Raw genomic sequence first — 19,344 nt, 5'->3', positions numbered from 1 at the left:
CACAGACGCATCAAAAATCACTGACACGTCAAATAACACTTTGACGTGTCAAATAAGCTTTTAATTTGACGCGTCAATAACAAAATGATATTTTTGAATGTTGTGTGGGCTGAATTTGCTTGCGCAAGCGAAGCGCCATCGCTAGGGTCAGTAGCACTGTGAAAGCTGTAAACAAATAATTCTGCAAACAAGCACACACACCTGCCACGATGTTTTTACAGTACCGCGTTGGTAATAAGCCGTTATTTGTTCGACCGAATGGGGAAAACGTCTGTGGTAAGCATTTGAAATAAGATCAGGAAGCTGACTAGTGGTGGCTATTCAGCAGCCTGATGGTCTGAAGGTAGAAAATGTTGGCCAGTCTTCCAGTTTTTGCCATGATGCTCCTGTACTGCCCGCATCTGAGTGTTTGAAGCAGGGAGAACAGGGCATGGCTTGGGTGGCAGTGGTCCCTGATGATCTTCTTGGCCTTCCTGCGACACCTAGTGTTTTAGGTGTCCTGTAGTGCACCCAATGGTGCATTCAGCTGTACGTATCACTCTCTGAAGCACCTTGCGCTCTGCGACGGTGGAGTTGCCGATCAGGCTGTGGTGCAGCCCGACAGTATGCTGACAATGGTGCTCCTGTAGAACACTGTGAGGGCCCTCAGGGACAGGCCAAATTTCTTCAGCATCCTTCATCTCCCTTGCATCTGGAAACCCATCTGTTGCTAGCAGGGTTTGGAACCGGTTCAGGGAACAGAATCAGAACTGGGAACGAAAGTGATCTATACCGTTCCGGAACAGAACCATTATTTTAAAAGCATGGGAACCAGTTAATAACGTTATTTTACGTTACAGAAATGTTTTTAGTCCCACAAAAAAATGCAACAAAGTGCCTATGCAAGGCCACTTATTCAAGTGTCTGCCTACCAGCTGAAAATCTTTGCCAGTGCGTGTGTAGGCTACCTGGCCCTCCACCTCCGACGCATAGGCTACTGACGTTACAAGCGTGACTCAGAAATTGAAATTTTTAATTGGAGAAGAATGGATTACATTTTTCAATGCTAGTTAAGGATACTATAGTTATCATGTTGCACATTGGATTTGTTAACTACAAAAAGGACAAACGTGTTTTTAATTCTGGTGTCGCTCTGCACACACAAGCAGGTAGCCTATAATTCTGATAATGCATGTCATAAGATGCCCAGCGCTTCAAGCCAAGCCTCCTCCACCCTCACTCGCTTTCTCCCCACCCGCAAAACGTAAGTCGCATCTTGCGCCCTGCACTTGTATGTCCATTGCGCATGGAAACAACTAGGCTATAGTTTTCCCGCTCCATAGCAAGCTGCTCTATTCTCACTGATTGGTAAAGGAATTGAATGTCACGCTAAATGTAAAAACAAAAACAAATAATATTTCAGCGGTTTCAAAAGGAACAGAAAGGAAGGATATAAACCAGTACTTTTTGGGGTTCTAACCTGTTCAGAACCTGTTCAGAACCTGTTCAGAACTTTATTTTGTTGGTCGGAACAGTGGATCAACTAATAACAACAAGATAACTAATGTAAAGCATACTGTGTTCATAATAAGTACAGTGAGGGGGAAAAAAGTATTTGATCCCCTGATGATTTTGTACGTTTGCCCACTGACAGACATCAATTTTAATGGTAGGTTTATTTGAACAGTGAGAGACAGAATAACAACAAACGCATGTCAAAAATGTTATAAATTGATTTGCATTTTAATGAGGGAAATAAGTATTTGACCCCTCTGCAAAACATGACTTAGTACTTGGTGGCAAAACCTTTGTTGGCAATCACAGAGGTCAGACGTTTCTTGTAGTTGGCCACCAGGTTTGCACACATCTCAGGAGGGATTTTGTCCCACTCCTCTTTGCAGATCTTCTCCAAGTCATTAAGGTTTCGAGGCTGACGTTTGGCAACTCGAACCTTCAGCTCCCTCCACAGATTTTCTATTGGTTTAAGGTCTGGAGACTGACTAGGCCACTCCAGGACCTTAATGTGCTTCCTCTTGAGCCACTCCTTTGTTGCCTTGGCCGTGTGTTTTGGGTCATTGTCAAGCTGGAATACACATCCACGACCCATTTTCAATGCCCTGGCTGAGGGAAGGAGGTTCTCACCCAAGATTTGACGGTACATGGCCCCGTCCATCGTCCCTTTGATGCAGTGAAGTTGTCCTGTCCCCTTAGCAGAAAAACACCCCCAAAGCATAATGTTTCCACCTCCATGTTTGACGGTGGGATGGTGTTCTTGGGGTCATAGGCAGCATTCCTCCTCCTCCAAACACTGCGAGTTGAGTTGATGCCAAAGAGCTCGATTTTGGTCTCATCTGACCACAACACTTCCACCCAGTTCTCCTCTGAATCATTCAGGTGTTCATTGGCAAACTTCAGACGGCCCTGTATATGTGCTTTCTTGAGCAGGGGGACCTTGCGGGCGCTGCAGGATTTCAGTCCTTCACGACGTAGTGTGTTACCAATTGTTTTCTTGGTGACTATGGTCCCAGCTGCCTTGAGATCATTGACAAGATCCTCCTGTGTAGTTCTGGGCTGATTCCTCACCGTTCTCATGATCATTGCAACTCCACGAGGTGAGATCTTGCATGGAGCCCCAGGCCGAGGGAGATTGACAGTTCTTTTGTGTTTCTTCCATTTGCGAATAATCGCACCAACTGTTGTCACCTTCTCACCAAGCTGCTTGGCGATGGTCTTGTAGCCCATTCCAGCCTTGTGTAGGTCTACAATCTTGTCCCTGACTTCCTTGGAGAGCTCGTTGGTCTTGGCCATGGTGGAGAGTTTGGAATCTGATTGATTGATTGCTTCTGTGGACAGGTGTCTTTTATACAGGTAACAAGCTGAGATTAGGAAGTTCAGGAGTAAAAACAAACAAAATAGAATTATTGTAAAATTGACTGTGTCCTTAAAATGTATATAGTATGTATAAGCTAGAAGTAGAGGCCTAAGCGTTGTTGTTCACTAGTTTACTCCAATTAGGGAAGGGGTGGTGGGGTTGGAAAGTAATAAAGGAAAATATATTTTTTTAAAGGATGTGTGTGTGTGTGTGTGTGTGCCAAAATTCCTCCACAGCGACGTGAGAGACTGATCAACAACTACAGGAAGCATTTGGTTGGAGTCATTGCAGCTAAAGGTGGCACAACCAGTTATTGAGTGTAAGGGGGCAATTACTTTTTCACACAGGGGAATTGGGTGTTGCATAACTTTGTTTATGAAATAAATATGTAATTGTTGTGTTATTTGTTCACATATGTTCCCTTTATCTAATATTAGGTTTTGGTTGAAGATCTGATAACATTCAGTATCACAAATATGCAAAAGTAGAGAAAATTAGAATGGGGGCAAATACTTTTTCATAGCACTGTACATACATACATACATACATACATCTGCAATATTAAAGCTGATCTACCCCCTTAAAAAAATTAACTAAAAAAATAATTCCGGGTTCTGTTCAGAACAAAACGTTTGGAAAATAATTTCAGTTTTACCGCCTGTTTACTAGACAGTCTTCCTCGTCATGGCTAGATATTTGTCAGTTTCACAATACACACCTAGAATTTGAATTCATATTTGAGGGTGTTTTGTCAATCACTGAAGTTGACCATTTTGGTATTTTCTAACCTGCGTCTTGTCAAGCGACATATCCCTTACAGCTAAACTACCACAGGTGATAATCACTAGCATTCATGCTAGCAAGTTTCTCTACTTAAGCGGAGGCACCATTCCCTAAGCGCCAGTTGTTGCCTTTAACCACCCTCTTGACTCCACACTAATCCAATAAGCCACCCATCCTGAGCTGTCATCTGGGTAGGCCGTTGCGTAACCGGCCAGGCAGGGACGGCCAACCCGTGTAACCCCCGGTGACCAAAGGACTGCAAGGGGGGCCGGGCTATTTATAGCCTCAGAACACACGCCAGAGACAAAAGAAGAGGGAGAGTGAGCGAGAGATAGAGTGGAGGGAGAGGGGTAGTCGGCAGTTTCTCTTCGTTCATCCTGATAAGAGCCCATGCCAAAAACAAAACGGACAAGATATGTAATTAAAGACAGCGAAGGTTTGCTTGACATGAGTCAGGGTGTTATGGGAGAGGCGGGGGCAGATAGGATTGGCTTTGAGATCTGTCAGACTTCCACTCTATTTCCTCCTCGGCCAAGAAAAGGGGGTGGAGGGGTTGGGGCGGGGGGGTCGCATTGCAACTGGGGCATATCCGGTGAGGGCTCCAGTTGCAGCCCCTCATGAACTGCGGTTTGTTGTTGTTGTTGTTGTTGTTGTTAGCAGGCATCTCCATTGCCAGCCTCGTTCCCCCACTTTTAGAATGCCACATCCTCCTGGTCCATATTTATTTGCCAGAATTCCATTTACAGTCATGCTCACCATTTGCCCCCAACACACACACACACACACACACACACGCTCTTCCAACGTCATTCGCATGGCTTGGAAGCTGATCCGGCATCCCATTGGAAGGGACGTACACAACAACCTGAGAGCCTGGGAACACTGCAGTCCCGTCAGCCTTTGACCTTTGGAGTATAGTACTCCCTCTGCAATACTCAGTTTGAGTCGTATTAATTAAAACATCACACCACACTGTAATCCAACCTTTCCCCAAGCCCTAGATGTTAGTTTCTTGATTTACATAAAAAGTGACATTGTGTAAATGTGTTTTCAATCATGGTGCTATGGTTTGTGTAGGCCCTACTATGGCAGCCAGTGTTGTCACGATACCAGAATTGTGTCTTTGATACTGATACCAGGATTAGTATCATGATACCGAAACGATACCAAAACAATACCACAGCAAAAAAGGCGTATTAGCCAAAGTCACAGAATGGCACTTGATCCAGACAGATAAACGTAGCTACTACTCTGTTCAATCGTTGGGTGTCTTTTCAATTCAATATCATTACATTTGAAATTTGATGTCAATGTTTTTCAGAGACAGCCATGTATGCATTAATGAATCAATTATACAATATTACAAGTACACTTTTTACCAATCTGACTACATAACGTAATGGTAATCATTTATTTGAATGGTAAATCTATCTTGATAAACTGGGTAAATCAAGATTCACCCTAGGTCTATTCACAATACAGGTGAATGCATATTCAGTAGGAGCGTGTGCATGCATGTAGTTATTGAGCTTGTTTTGGCTGATTTCATGGGGCTACAGATGATGATGATGATGATGATGATGATAAACAATCTCCTTCCCTTAAATTTGGGACTTATTTTATTGTACTGATTAACAACATTTGCATAAGTTAGGGATGGGCATTTGAAATAATTTCACTATTCAAATATTATGGCAGAGCATGTCTTGACTGCATCAAATCGATGTAAAGAAGCTAGCTAAGATAGCCACCTAGGCTAATTGCTGCTATTTTGCTGTGCTTCCCATCCTTGTCTCTGGAATAGTCAGTGCTTGTCCTTGGGGTGCCAACCAGGTTGTGCCATAGTGCTGTACCCACTGGAGCGTAGTAGGGGAGCCATACCAGTGTGATTCCCACTCTATCCCTCTCCCCTCTACGTTGTGCAGTGTCATGGGGGAGCTGAGTGAGCTGTCTCCACCCGTCTCTGTCCATTCCACTCCACTGGCTGCTGGCAGGTTGGAGCTTGGAGAGAAATCCCTGAGTGGAATGGAGAAGCCCTCGTTCTCACTGGATAATCCCTAAAGCACAAGGACGTAGCCTAGTACAGTAGTACTCTCCATCGTTAGAGCTGCCCTGATCTCATCTAGGCAAGCCAGTTAAGAACAAATTCTTATTTAGATGTCCTTATGTACATTGCTAATCTAACACTATCACTCTTACATGTGTGGTTGTTAATTGGACCAGTAACTCTCGCCACGTATGGTATAGTTGTGGTTGTTAATTGGACTGGTAGATATTGCCACGTATGGTATAGTTGTGGTTGTTAATTGGACCGGTAGCTCTCGCCACGTATGGTATAGTTGTGGTTGTTAATTGGACCAGTAGCTCTCGCCACGTATGGTATAGTTGTGGTTGTTACTTGGACTGGTAGATATCGCCACGTATGGTATAGTTGTGGTTGTTAATTGAACTGGTAGATATCGCCACGTATGGTATAGTTGTGGTTGTTAATTGGACCAGTAGCTCTCGCCACGTATGGTATAGTTGTGGTTGTTACTTGGACTGGTAGATATCGCCACGTATGGTATAGTTGTGGTTGTTAATTGGACTGGTAGATATCGCCACGTATGGTATAGTTGTGGTTGTTAATTGGACTGGTAGATATCGCCACGTATGGTATAGTTGTGGTTGTTAATTGGACTGGTAGATATCGCCACGTATGGTATAGTTGTGGTTGTTAATTGGACGGGTAGATATCGCCACGTATGGTATAGTTGTGGTTGTTAATTGGACTGGTAGATATCGCCACGTATGGTATAGTTGTGGTTAATTGGACTGGTAGATATCGCCACGTATGGTATAGTTGTGGTTGTTAATTGAACGGGTAGATATTGCCACGTATGGTATAGTTGTGGTTGTTAATTGGACGGGTAGATATCGCCACGTATGGTATAGTTGTGGTTGTTAATTGGACTGGTAGATATTGCCACGTATGGTATAGTTGTGGTTGTTAATTGAACGGGTAGATATTGCCACGTATGGTATAGTTGTGGTTGTTAATTGGACTGGTAGATATTGCCACGTATGGTATAGTTGTGGTGGTTAATTGGACGGGTAGATATCGCCACGTATGGTATAGTTGTGGTTGTTAATTGGACTGGTAGATATCGCCACGTATGGTATAGTTGTGGTGGTTAATTGGACGGGTAGATATCGCCACGTATGGTATAGTTGTGGTTGTTAATTGGACTGGTAGATATCGCCACGTATGGTATAGTTGTGGTGGTTAATTGGACGGGTAGATATCGCCACGTATGGTATAGTTGTGGTTGTTAATTGGACTGGTAGATATCGCCACGTATGGTATAGTTGTGGTGGTTAATTGGACGGGTAGATATCGCCACGTATGGTATAGTTGTGGTTGTTAATTGGACGGGTAGATATCGCCACGTATGGTATAGTTGTGGTGGTTAATTGGACGGGTAGATATCGCCACGTATGGTATAGTTGTGGTTGTTAATTGGACTGGTAGATATCGCCACGTATGGTATAGTTGTGGTTGTTAATTGGACGGGTAGATATTGCCACGTATGGTATAGTTGTGGTTGTTAATTGGACGGGTAGATATCGCCACGTATGGTATAGTTGTGGTTGTTACTTGGACCGGTAGCTCTCGCTACGTATGGTATAGTTGTGGTTGTTACTTGGACCGGTAGCTCTCGCTACGTATGGTATAGTAATAGTTGTGGTTGTCGGAGCTGTGTGTGTTCTGAAGTGGGGAGCTAAGTTGACTAATGTGATTGGCAGTGCCATTGGTGCTCAATAGTAAGGGCTCTTTTACAGAGAGGGTAATTTTAAGTCTGAGGGGAAATTGGATGGAGTGGATACGTTCAAATAACGAATGGTCTCTAACCTAGATTCCACCAATATCCATGACTGTGCTACAATAGAGGAAATGGAAATGAGTCTCTCACTAACTCTACTAGTCGAGACTGACTCATTGATTACCTAATCACAATAGCAATGTATAAAGCACTATGCTAATAGATTCACTGAATACATTTTTAGACCTAATTCATATGCATATTTGCATGCATGTTTGTTTGTTTGTTTGTTCTACAAATATCACAGAATAAAAGTGTCTGCATTGGTTGAAAATTGTGTTCTGGGCCTCTCATTGGTTGAAAATTGAGGGTAAATTCCAGAAAATGAAAGTGCGTCATGAGGAAACACCACTCGCCTTGATCAGTATCATATCTTATAAATACTTGGTGTGGTTTACATGTCTAGCCTCTATGGGTGGCATTGTCCTCTTACTAACACACGTGCATTATCAGTAAACACATTACTATGACAATGCATTGAGTAAATTCATTACTATCAGAACACGTTATAGGTAAACACATTATCAGTAAACACATTACTAAGAGAACGCGTTATGAGTAAACATTTTTAATAAACAGGTGATCTCATACTGCATCTCTCAATTAGGCCTACATTACATTGTGAGCTGCGTGTATAGGCTACTACAATTCCAGCACATTACTATGCTTGGCTATATAACTACTTTAACTAGGCTATAATTTCCTCCTCATGGATATTGTCAATGGAAATGTACAACCAAAACCCCACTGCATATTATAGTTTCACTCATCCCATCTGTTTGCAATGTTACTGTGCGTTTGCTTACTCCGTTAGCTCTCTAAACGAGTGTCGTGCAGACAGTCAACCTAAACCTATGCAAAACTTTCCACAGAGTTTGAATTAAAAGCAAATAGAAATTGACCTTTAGGCGTATTACAAGGCAACATCTTTTTGTATTTTGCCAAAACTGTGTTTTTAGCCCAGGGATGTGTATTTAACCAACGGCCCAAATACAGCCAAGCTTTCCTTTAAACATCTTGGCCCAGTCAGAATGATGATTTGAATGGCTCTTTTGCATGTGTACCCTATCAGTACCACCCACCAAAACCCCAGTAACCATGAACGCACACTGGTTCTTCATATTGAAAGCATTGTTCCCCAGTAACCATGAACACCGGTTCTTCATATTGAAAGCAGTGTTCTATCTCCAAGAATGTAAATGAGATCTCAGAACAAAGCAGTAGCACTTCTTTGATTGAAGTCACATGCTCCTGTTGAGAGATCTTGGGGCCCTTGTCTGTGTTAAGACAGAGCGCCTTAGATGAAGGACATTAGGCCTAATGTGTGCTACTCGGAGAGCTAGGCACAATGTCTACTTGTTGAACATGGCAACAAATGGTAGTTCTGTGGCAATGGCTCACCGACCTTTAACCCTTGATGGTAAACTCCCTGCTGTTGACGTAACTTTTTTTGTGTATAAATAATTAAATTGGGTCATTCACCTAAAGTAGTACTCTCTATATAACCATACAGGAAGTATATGAATAGGCTATATTCAATTTTGTTCATTTTACAGGTAACAGTGGACATTGTCAATGGCAGGCTTAGTTACAGTGCATTCGGAAAGTATTCAGACCCCTTCCCCTTTTCCACATTTTGTTACGTTAGTCTTACTTTAAAATTGATTAAACAAAACATTTTCCTCATCTATCTACACACAATACCCCATAATGACAAAGCGAAAACAGGTTTTTAGAAATGTTAAAAAACAGATACCTTTATTTACATAAGTATTCAGACTCTTTCCTATGAGACTCGAAATTCAGCTCAGGTGCATCCTGTTTCCATTGATCATCCTTGATGTTTCTACAACCTGATTGGAGTCCACTTGTGGTAAATTAAATTGATTGGACATGATTTGGAAAGGCACACACCTCTATATAAGGTCCCACAGTTGACAGTGCATGTCAGCGCAAAAACCAAGCCATGCGGTCTAAGGAATTGTCCGTAGAGCTCCGAGACAGGATTTTGTTGAGGCAGAGATCTGGGGAAGGGTAACAAAAAATGTCTGCACCATTTGAAGGTCCCCAAGATCACAGTGGCCTCCATCATTCTTAAATGGAAGAAGTTTCGAACCACCAAGACTCTTCCTAGAGCTGGCCGCCCAGCCAAACTGAGCAATTGGGGGAGAAGGGCCTTGCTCAGGGAGGTGACCAAGAACCCAATGGTCACTCTGACAGAGCTCCAGAGTTCCTCTGTGGAGATGGGAGAACCTTTCAGAAAGACAACCATCTCTGCAGCACTCCACCAAGCAGGCCTTTATGGTAGGGTGGCCAGACGGAAGCCACTCCTCAGTAAAAGGCATATGACAGCCCGCTTTGATTTTGCCAAAAGGAACCAAAAGGACTCTCAGATCATGAGAAACAAGATTTTACCACAATCGAGTTGTTGAAACATCTCAAGGATGATCAATGGAAACAGGATGCACCTGAGCTCAATTTCGAGTCTCATAGCAAAGGGCCTGAATACTTATGTAAGTAAGGTATTTTAATTTTTTATTTTTAATAAATTTGCAAACATTTCATAAAACCTGTTTTTGCTTTGTCATTATGGGGTATTGTGTGTAGATTTGAGGAATTTGTATTTATTTAATCCTTTTTAGAATAATTGTACAATGTTGTGTTGCCACCATGTTGTTGTCATGTGGTATTCCTTCCATGCTATGTTGTTGTCTCTCTTTATGTAGTGTTGTGGTGTCTCTTGTCGTCGTTTGTATTTTTGTCCTATATTTTTAATCCCTACCCCCGTCCCCGCTGGAGGCCATTTACCTTTGTGTGTGTGTGTGTATGTATGTATGTATGTATGTATGTGTATATATAGATACATACAATGAGCACGCCCCCATTCTCATCGACGGGGCTGTAGTGGAACAGGTTGAGAGCTTCAAGTTCCTTGGTGTCCACATCACCAACGAACTATCATGGTCCAAACACACCAAGACAGTCGTGAAGAGGGCACGACAAAGCCTATTCCCCCTCAGGAGACTAAAAAGATTTGGCATGGGTCCTCAGATCCTCAAAAATTCTACAGCTGCACCATCGAGAGCATCCTGACTGGTTGCATCACCGCCTGGTATGGCAACTGCTTGGCCTCCGACCGCAAGGCACTACAGAGGGTAGTGCGTACGGCCCAGTACATCACTGGGGCAAAGCTTCCTGCCATCCAGGACCTCTATACCAGGCGGTGTCAGAGGAAGGCCCTCAAAATTGTCAAAGACTCCAGCCACCCTAGTCATAGACTGTTCTCTCTGCTACCGCACGGCAAGCGGTACCGGAGTGCCAAGTCTAGGTCCAAAAGACTTCTCAACAGCTTCTACCCCCAAGCCATAAGACTCCTGAACAGCTAATCATGGCTACCCGGACTATTTGCACTGCCCCCCACCCCATCCTTTTTACGCTGCTGCTACTCTGTTAAGTATTTATGCATAGTCACTTTAACTCTACCCACATGTACATATTACCTCAACTACCTCAACTAGCCGGTGCCCCCGCACATTGATTCTGCAACGGTAGCCCCCTGTCTATATAGCCTCCCTACTGTCACTTTATTTTACTTCTGCTCTTTTTTTCTCAACACTTTTTTTGTTGTTGTTTTATTCTTACTTTTTTTGTTTAAAATAAATGCACTGTTGGTTAAGGGCTGTAAGTAAGCATTTCACTGTAATGTCTGCACCTGTTGTATTCGGCGCATGTGACCAATAAAATTTGATTTGATTTGAATGAAATAATCTTATTAAATACTTTTTTCTTTACATAGTTGAATATGCTGACAACAAAATCACACAAAAATTATCAATGGAAATCAAATTTATCAACCCATGGAGGTCTGGATTTGGAGTCAACCTCAAAATTAATGTGGAAAACCACACTACAGGCTGATCCAACTTTGATGTAATGTCCTTAAAACAAGTCAAAATGAGGCTCAGTAGTGTGTGTGGCCTCCACGTGCCTGTATGACCTCCCTACAATGCCTGGGCCTGCTCCTGATGAGGTGGCGGATGGTCTCCTGAGGGATCTCCTCCCAGACCTGGACTAAAGCATCCGCCAACTCCTGGACAGTCTGTGGTGCAACGTGGCGTTGGTGGATGGAGCGAGACATGATGTCCCAGATGTGCTCAATTGGATTCAGGTCTGGGGAACGGGCGGGCCAGTCCATAGCATCAATGCCTTCCTCTTGCAGGACTGCTGACACACTCTAGCCACATGAGGTCTAGCATTGTCTCGCATTAGGAGGAACCCAGGGCCAACCGCACCAGCATATGGTCTCACAAGGGGTCTGAGGATCTCATCTCGGTACCTAATGGCAGTCAGGCTACCTCTGGCGAGCACATGGAGGGCTGTGCGGCCCCCCAAAGAAATGCCACCCCACACCATGACTGACCCACCGCCAAACCGGTCATGCTGGAGGATGTTGCAGGCAGCAGAACGCTCTCCACGGCGTCTCAAGACTCTGTCACGTGCTCAGTGTGAATATGCTTTCATCTGTGAAGAGCACAGGGCGCCAGTGGCGAATTTGCCAATCTTGGTGTTCTCTGGCAAATGCCAAACGTCCTGCACGGTGTTGGGCTGTAAGCCCTACAGCCCTAGTTATCATATGTCTTAGTTGTCAATGAAATGTATTTGGCATCGATCAAATGGGCAGGAAGGCAGGTTTCCACACAGTTGTCAAAACGTGGGTTGGGACAAGCATGCATTGGCAGGCAATCTGCAGAAGGGCGAGCAAGCTACTATTCCCCATTTTTTTTATCATTGCAATTTAGAGGCCAACTTCAAGCTGAAAAGGTTTGAGACAGTATATCTACTGTTCCCTCGTTAGATTTGAACTAATCTCGCTCTTACTAACATTAGTTGTTGATGTGCTTAGGCAACAGAGAGACAGCCTACCTGTTCATGGTTGTTTGATCAATAGGACTGTAAAGTTCCCAAATGTACTCCTTAGGTATTTACATATTTGCAGAAATCCATTCAGGTGTATTTTGTGGGTTTTAGCGAATGCTTTCTATTGATCTGAAGTTGCACTTTTGCTACTGCCTGTAAACAGTCTAGTTCAAAGTGAGTGATGGCCAGCCCGTGTGTCAGATGGCTTATTTGCATATTGGCCTACTGTAGCTCTGATTGGCTATGGCGCACCCGTCTATAGAGTCTGGTCCTGGACAAGACGGATGTTTTTATTAGGTTTTATTTACTGCAGTGTCTTAATTGTCCAAACACATATTGCAATAGAATTTTCACAAATGCCCTAGTATAAGTAATTCCCAAACATTCTATGAAAGTATGAACACGTGAAAACGACCATATCTAAGTGGTCGCTTGTCAGAAAATGTAAAAAAAAGGCGTCATTCTTCCTGGCAGTGTATATGAACAGATTTTTACATAACTTTGTGTTCCTAAAACGCTGTAAGTTCCAATTTAAACAGCCTAGTACCTGTTTTGGGGGAACTAGGATTTTTGTCAGCTCAAGAATTCGATGCCAGGGAGTGTAGGCTAGTCATGTCCGATTCAAATGAATGAATTGAGGACAGAAGTAGGCTAGTCGTGACTCCTCAAGTTAGTTTAGAAAGAAGTCAGTAGCTAACACATCCATGTTTGTGTGTATTTGCTTAGTCTCAGTCCCTACCCACTGGTATCTGTGCTTAGGATCAGTCCCTACCCAGTGGTATCTGTGCTTAGGATCAGTCCCTACCCACTGGTATCTGTGCTTAGGATCAGTCCCTACCCAGTGGTATCTGTGCTTAGGATCAGTCCCTACCCACTGGTATCTGTGCTTGGGATCAGTCCCTACCCACTGGTATCTGTGCTTAGGATCAGTCCCTACCCACTGGTATCTGTGCTTGGTATCAGTCCCTACCCACTGGTATCTGTGCTTGGTATCAGTCCCTACCCAGTGGTATCTGTGCTTGGTATCAGTCCCTACCCACTGGTATCTGTGCTTAGGATCAGTCCCTACCCAGTGGTATCTGTGCTTAGTATCAGTCCCTACCCAGTGGTATCTGTGCTTAGTATCAGTCCCTACCCAGTGGTATCTGTGCTTAGGATCAGTCCCTACCCACTGGTATCTGTGCTTGGTATCAGTCCCTACCCAGTGGTATCTGTGCTTAGGATCAGTCCCTACCCAGTGGTATCTGTGCTTAGGATCAGTCCCTACCCAGTGGTATCTGTGCTTGGGATCAGTCCCTACCCACTGGTATCTGTGCTTAGTATCAGTCCCTACCCACTGGTATCTGTGCTTAGGATCAGTCCCTACCCAGTGGTATCTGTGCTTGGGATCAGTCCCTACCCACTGGTATCTGTGCTTAGTATCAGTCCCTACCCACTGGTATCTGTGCTTAGGATCAGTCCCTACCCAGTGGTATCTGTGCTTGGGATCAGTCCCTACCCACTGGTATCTGTGCTTAGTATCAGTCCCTACCCACTGGTATCTGTGCTTAGGATCAGTCCCTACCCACTGGTGTCTGTGCTTAGTATCAGTCCCTACCCACTGGTATCTGTGCTTGGTATCAGTCCCTACCCACTGGTATCTGTGCTTAGTATCAGTCCCTACCCACTGGTATCTGTGCTTGGTATCAGTCCCTACCCACTGGTATCTGTGCTTGGTATCAGTCCCTACCCACTGGTATCTGTGCTTAGTATCAGTCCCTACCCACTGGTATCTGTGCGTGGGATCAGTCCCTACCCAGTGGTATCTGTGCTTAGGATCAGTCCCTACCCACTGGTATCTGTGCTTGGTATCAGTCCCTACCCACTGGTATCTGTGCTTGGTATCAGTCCCTACCCACTGGTATCTGTGCTTGGTATCAGTCCCTACCCACTGGTATCTGTGCTTGGTATCAGTCCCTACCCACTGGTATCTGTGCTTGGTATCAGTCCCTACCCACTGGTATCTGTGCTTAGGATCAGTCCCTACCCACTGGTATCTGTGCTTGGTATCAGTCCCTACCCACTGGTATCTGTGCTTAGGATCAGTCCCTACCCACTGGTATCTGTGCTTGGTATCAGTCCCTACCCACTGGTATCTGTGCTTAGTATCAGTCCCTACCCACTGGTATCTGTGCTTGGTATCAGTCCCTACCCACTGGTATCTGTGCTTAGTATCAGTCCCTACCCACTGGTATCTGTGCTTGGTATCAGTCCCTACCCACTGGTATCTGTGCTTGGTATCAGTCCCTACCCAGTGGTATCTGTGCTTGGTATCAGTCCCTACCCACTGGTATCTGTGCTTAGTATCAGTCCCTACCCAGTGGTATCTGTGCTTAGGATCAGTCCCTACCCACTGGTATCTGTGCTTGGTATCAGTCCCTACCCACTGGTATCTGTGCTTAGGATCAGTCCCTACCCACTGGTATCTGTGCTTGGTATCCGTCCCTACCCACTGGTATCTGTGCTTAGGATCAGTCCCTACCCACTGGTATCTGTGCTTGGTATCAGTCCCTACCCACTGGTATCTGTGCTTGGTATCAGTCCCTACCCACTGGTATCTGTGCTTGGGATCAGTCCCTACCCACTGGTATCTGTGCTTAGCTTAGGAGAAGCCAGTTAAAGGTGTACCTGCAGTGTCTGATCCTCCTTAAAATGGCACCCTGAAGGGACATTGTGTAAGAGGCACTTTATCTAGTCGTAATCCACTCTTCTGTGACTTCTGTAACACACACACACACACACACACACACACACACACACACACACACACATACACAGTGCCACCTGAACCCTGCAGAATGGATGACCCTGAGACAGATTAGCCCTCGACTCTGCCATCTGCTCTAAGAAAGCCTTGTGTTAGAGAATAAGCCCTGCCTGGACCAACCTTGTCATACCTTTCTTCTTCTTCTGTGACCTCATCCAAAAGTCTTCAGTGCCTTTCTTTGAGAAAACCTCTAACTTTCATCTTAATGGTCCCTGTATAGCTTTGGTTCGATTCAGCACAGAGAAGAGCCATTAACAAAATCTATGCAAAGTACTGACGTCTCACATTGCAAATAATCTGACTAGAGGGTCATTCTATTAAACGGATGAAGCTATCTGGGAAAATCTGGTGCTGAAAAGACAACATTATGTACATGTAGGCAATGAGACTTTCCTTTTCCCCTTCTCCCCTCAGGGTACGAAAAGACAGAGGACACGGCAACCTCCGCAAAGACCGCCTTAGCTGACCAAGAAGACGCACGACTGATATTCCTCAATCAGCCACAGTTTACCAAGTTCTGCAGCAATCACGTCAGGTAAGACGTCTGTTCATTGGTTGGCCTATCATCCTATTATTTGCTTGCAGAACGTTGAAAGACTGTGACAATCCAATTTCCCATAGTAAAGTCTAGACATAGAAAGTGGTAGCTTAGCCCTAGAGACTAGGGACTAGGGATGTGACAAATGGAAAACATTTCTTAATGTTTAAACTGTATTTCTTTAAAATCGGTTTTCCGTTAAAACAAAAACAAAAATCACATGACTTCACAATGCAGCTTCGCTGCTGCCAGCAACGGTTTAGGTATCCCTTTCAGATGGTTAAGCATTGCACCTGTACTACCATTACTGTACCTCAATTCCAGCTCGCAAAGTTTGCATTTCCTTCTCATTTAACTTGTCAAAGTATTGCCATACAGGACCGCTGCTGTCGCTTGCCTTTCTCTGCCATTTTCCCAAAGTTAACGACGATGACGTGGTGGAGAGTCGACTCCAAAATAATTTATGTCGACTCCCATTTCTGAGTGTCAAGATTCGATTCAGCTAGGAATCTACTCCTGAGTCAGTATGTTTGGAATGGAGGAGACTGATTAGTTGCTATACTTCCGAGAACACAAACACTTGCACCTCTAATCGCAAGCTAGTGAGGGACGGAGAAAGAGGGGAGGGTCACAGGATAGGCAAGTTGGCCACCACGCAGACCGAGTCAGAACCGTGCACTAGGCCTATCTAGCGGCAATCAAATGCTGTATCTCACAATGGAATGCTGTATCTTGCAATGTCTCGCAACTTCAGTAAAGCAGGGCCTGTCATTAATGAATAGGCTAAGGTATTCTACACACAACAGACCGAAGACTGAACACACACTCGCATCTTTAGCGAAAAGCAAGAGCAGTCGAGTGTGAGGGAGAGCGAGAGGAGGGGGCAGGAAGAAAGAATGTTTTGGTAATCTGTATCTCTTCCTCACTGGTTTTATTTAAATTACACAACTTTCACCAGGCCTTTACAAAGGCTATAACACGGGAAATAATATGTTTTCTGAAAGCTGCACTGTGATTAGAATCGTGTGAATTTTTTGTGTATTGGGCCTCAAAGGTACCGAAAGGCTTTTGGGTCTCCGGGTTATTTTGTTCCACTGTACATCATTACCAGATAAAGTCAAACTGCAGTACTTCACGTCCTCTTTCTCTTTCTCTCCCCCTGCCCGCCTGGCCCGCTTTGCCCTGACACCTACCGTGCTGGGGGGGGAGGTATTACCTCCAGTGTTGCCACTTGACAAAGCAGAGGAATTGTTGCTGAGGAGGCAGCAAAGTTCAAGACATGGCCGTATGTCAATGTGTCGGAGTTGAAATATGGGCTCGGGATGATCTATAGTGGGGGTGGAAGGAGGACAGGCAGGCAGCTTCTACACCCTGATAGAAATGTACAGCTACTACACGCTACGTGCCTGCCGGTCTTGGTGGGACACACAGGCCACATGCCAAACGGACAAGGTGCAACTCTTCCAGTTTTAAAGGTCATTGTCTATTTGAATTCGACTAACCTGTGCCCCCGCACATTGACCCTGTACCGGTATCCCCTGTATATAGCCTCGCTACTGTTATTTTACTGCTGCTCTTTAATTATTTGTTACTTTTATTTCTTATTTTTTGTAGGTATTCTTTCTTAAAACTGCATTGTTGGTTAAGGGCTTCTAAGTAAGCATTTCACTGTAAGGTCTACACCTGTTGTATTCGGTGCATGTGGCAAATAACATTTGATTTGAATTGACAAATAGAAGAGAATTATGAATATCTGATAATTCTCAGTGACATCTGAAGATAATCCATGCGGTGTACTCTGAGGTATGTGCTGGTGTGAGAATCTCAACTATTTGGGAACTGGCAATGGTGACCCAGAGGTAAGCATTTTTTCCCATATCAGTCCCCTGGCATGTCGGACCTCTTGACCTTGACCTTTAACCCCACAGAGAGACAACAGACCAGTGATGTTCGTTGAGTCATGTTTCATCAATAGTACTACTATGCCGACATACACTATTCCACTATAGGCTTCTGTACATTAAAGACTGACTGGAGCCCCCATGCCCCTATCCCTCTCTGACTCACAACAGCCCTTCTACAACCACTAAGGGCTCTCGTTGTGGATTCGTCCAGAAACTCTACCTCGCTAGGGCTACGTCCCAAATGGCACCTTATTCTCAATATAGTGCACTACTCTGGTTAAAAGTAGTGCACTATATAGGGAATAGGGTGCCATTTGGGACTCAACATTAGTTAGCTCGCTAGCGTTTCCCTCCTCCGTTCCTTGTGGAGCCGTGTTTCATTGAAAGGTCAGGTCTGGGCTGGCCATCCTCTGTCAGGGAATATTAGCGTTAGCTTTCCTGCTGCATGAGCGGCTGGAGATGTCTGCATTGCCCACACAGAGACACACCGATCCACCGCCACAGGAAGAACATAGAGCCGCAGCAACATACAGCAGACTACTAGAATGAGATGAAACACGAAATCAAGCACCAGATGAACACAATGAAAGGACAACGAGTCAATGTTTAGCATCTTAGCATAGAGTAACCAAGCAAGTCGTGTCGTGCCCAAAAATGTGCCTTCTTGGAATCCTCTTTTTTATCAGCTGCTATCTTGGATCTCCAATTCTCGTTCCGACTTGTGTCGATGTGATTTGGTTCCATCTGATCCTTGAACACTGTTTGTATGTTGCTGCCCATAAAAAGTCACCCAGAGAGTCACTTTCAGAGTCTGGTCCAAGATCTGGTTTTGCTGTCTTGCCAACTCCTATGGTCATTATGTTTGTCATGGCAACGGTCATAGTGGTTGTCTATACAGCACAAACAGATCTGGGACCAGAGTGGTATACTACGATGGAAGCTAGATCTACATTTACATTTTAGTCATTTAGCAGACGCTCTTATCCAGAGCGACTTACAGTTATTGAGTGCATACATTATTTTTTAAATACTGGACCCCCGTGGGAATCGAACCCACAACCCTGGCGTTGCAAACACCATGCTCTACCAACTGAGCTACATCCCTGCCGGCCATTCCCTCCCCTACCCGACGCTGGGCCAATTATGCCCTGCCCCATGGGTCTCCCGGTCACGGCTGGCTACGACAGAGGCCTGGATTCGAACCAGGATCTCTAGTGGCACAGCTAGCACTACGATGCAGTGCCTTAGACCACTGCGCCACTCGGGATCTACTCAGGTCGAGTTGACCAAAGTTACCTCTTCAAACCTGATTCGTAGTATAGGTCTCAGGCAATCACCTTCACACATTCTATTTAAACTAAAATTGTTATAACTCGTGTGTTACTTCATCTCTCCATACACCGCTCCACCACTATCACCACTAGCATCTCCATAATGATCCGTTGCCCCACTGTGGTGGCCTTGTCGTTCGCTGTGTCTGTGTCCCAAATGGAACCTTATCACACAGACACAAATGGGCCCTGGTCAAAAGGAGTGCCCGATATAGGGAATAGGGTGCAATTTGGTACACAGCCTACTTGTCGTGTGCGTGAAGGGAAACTGTTTATTCAACTGCACTACTTGTCAGACCAGATCTTGTGCTAATGTAATGTGACATGGGATGTGGTGGTGGTGGTGGGATG

At 44.6% G+C, this 19,344-nt stretch overlaps 1 protein-coding gene across 4 annotated transcripts in view; it reads left to right on the top strand.

Annotated features, from left to right (window-relative positions):
* LOC121538162 (phospholipid-transporting ATPase IA) overlaps nt 1-19,344 on the top strand; it is a 187,373-nt gene that overhangs the window by 24,016 nt on the left and 144,013 nt on the right. For all 4 annotated transcript variants that reach the window (XM_045207443.1, XM_045207434.1, XM_045207440.1 and 1 more), the window contains exon 2: nt 15,635-15,755. In XM_045207443.1, the coding sequence (XP_045063378.1) occupies nt 15,635-15,755 (121 nt within the window). The remainder of the gene's footprint in view (nt 1-15,634; nt 15,756-19,344) is intronic.

The sequence above is a fragment of the Coregonus clupeaformis genome, chromosome 3, assembly GCF_020615455.1.
Source record: "Coregonus clupeaformis isolate EN_2021a chromosome 3, ASM2061545v1, whole genome shotgun sequence".
Taxonomy (NCBI): Eukaryota; Metazoa; Chordata; class Actinopteri; order Salmoniformes; family Salmonidae; genus Coregonus; species Coregonus clupeaformis.
The sequence above is the reverse complement of the archived record's forward strand: the minus strand, read 5'-3'. Positions and strand labels throughout refer to the sequence as shown.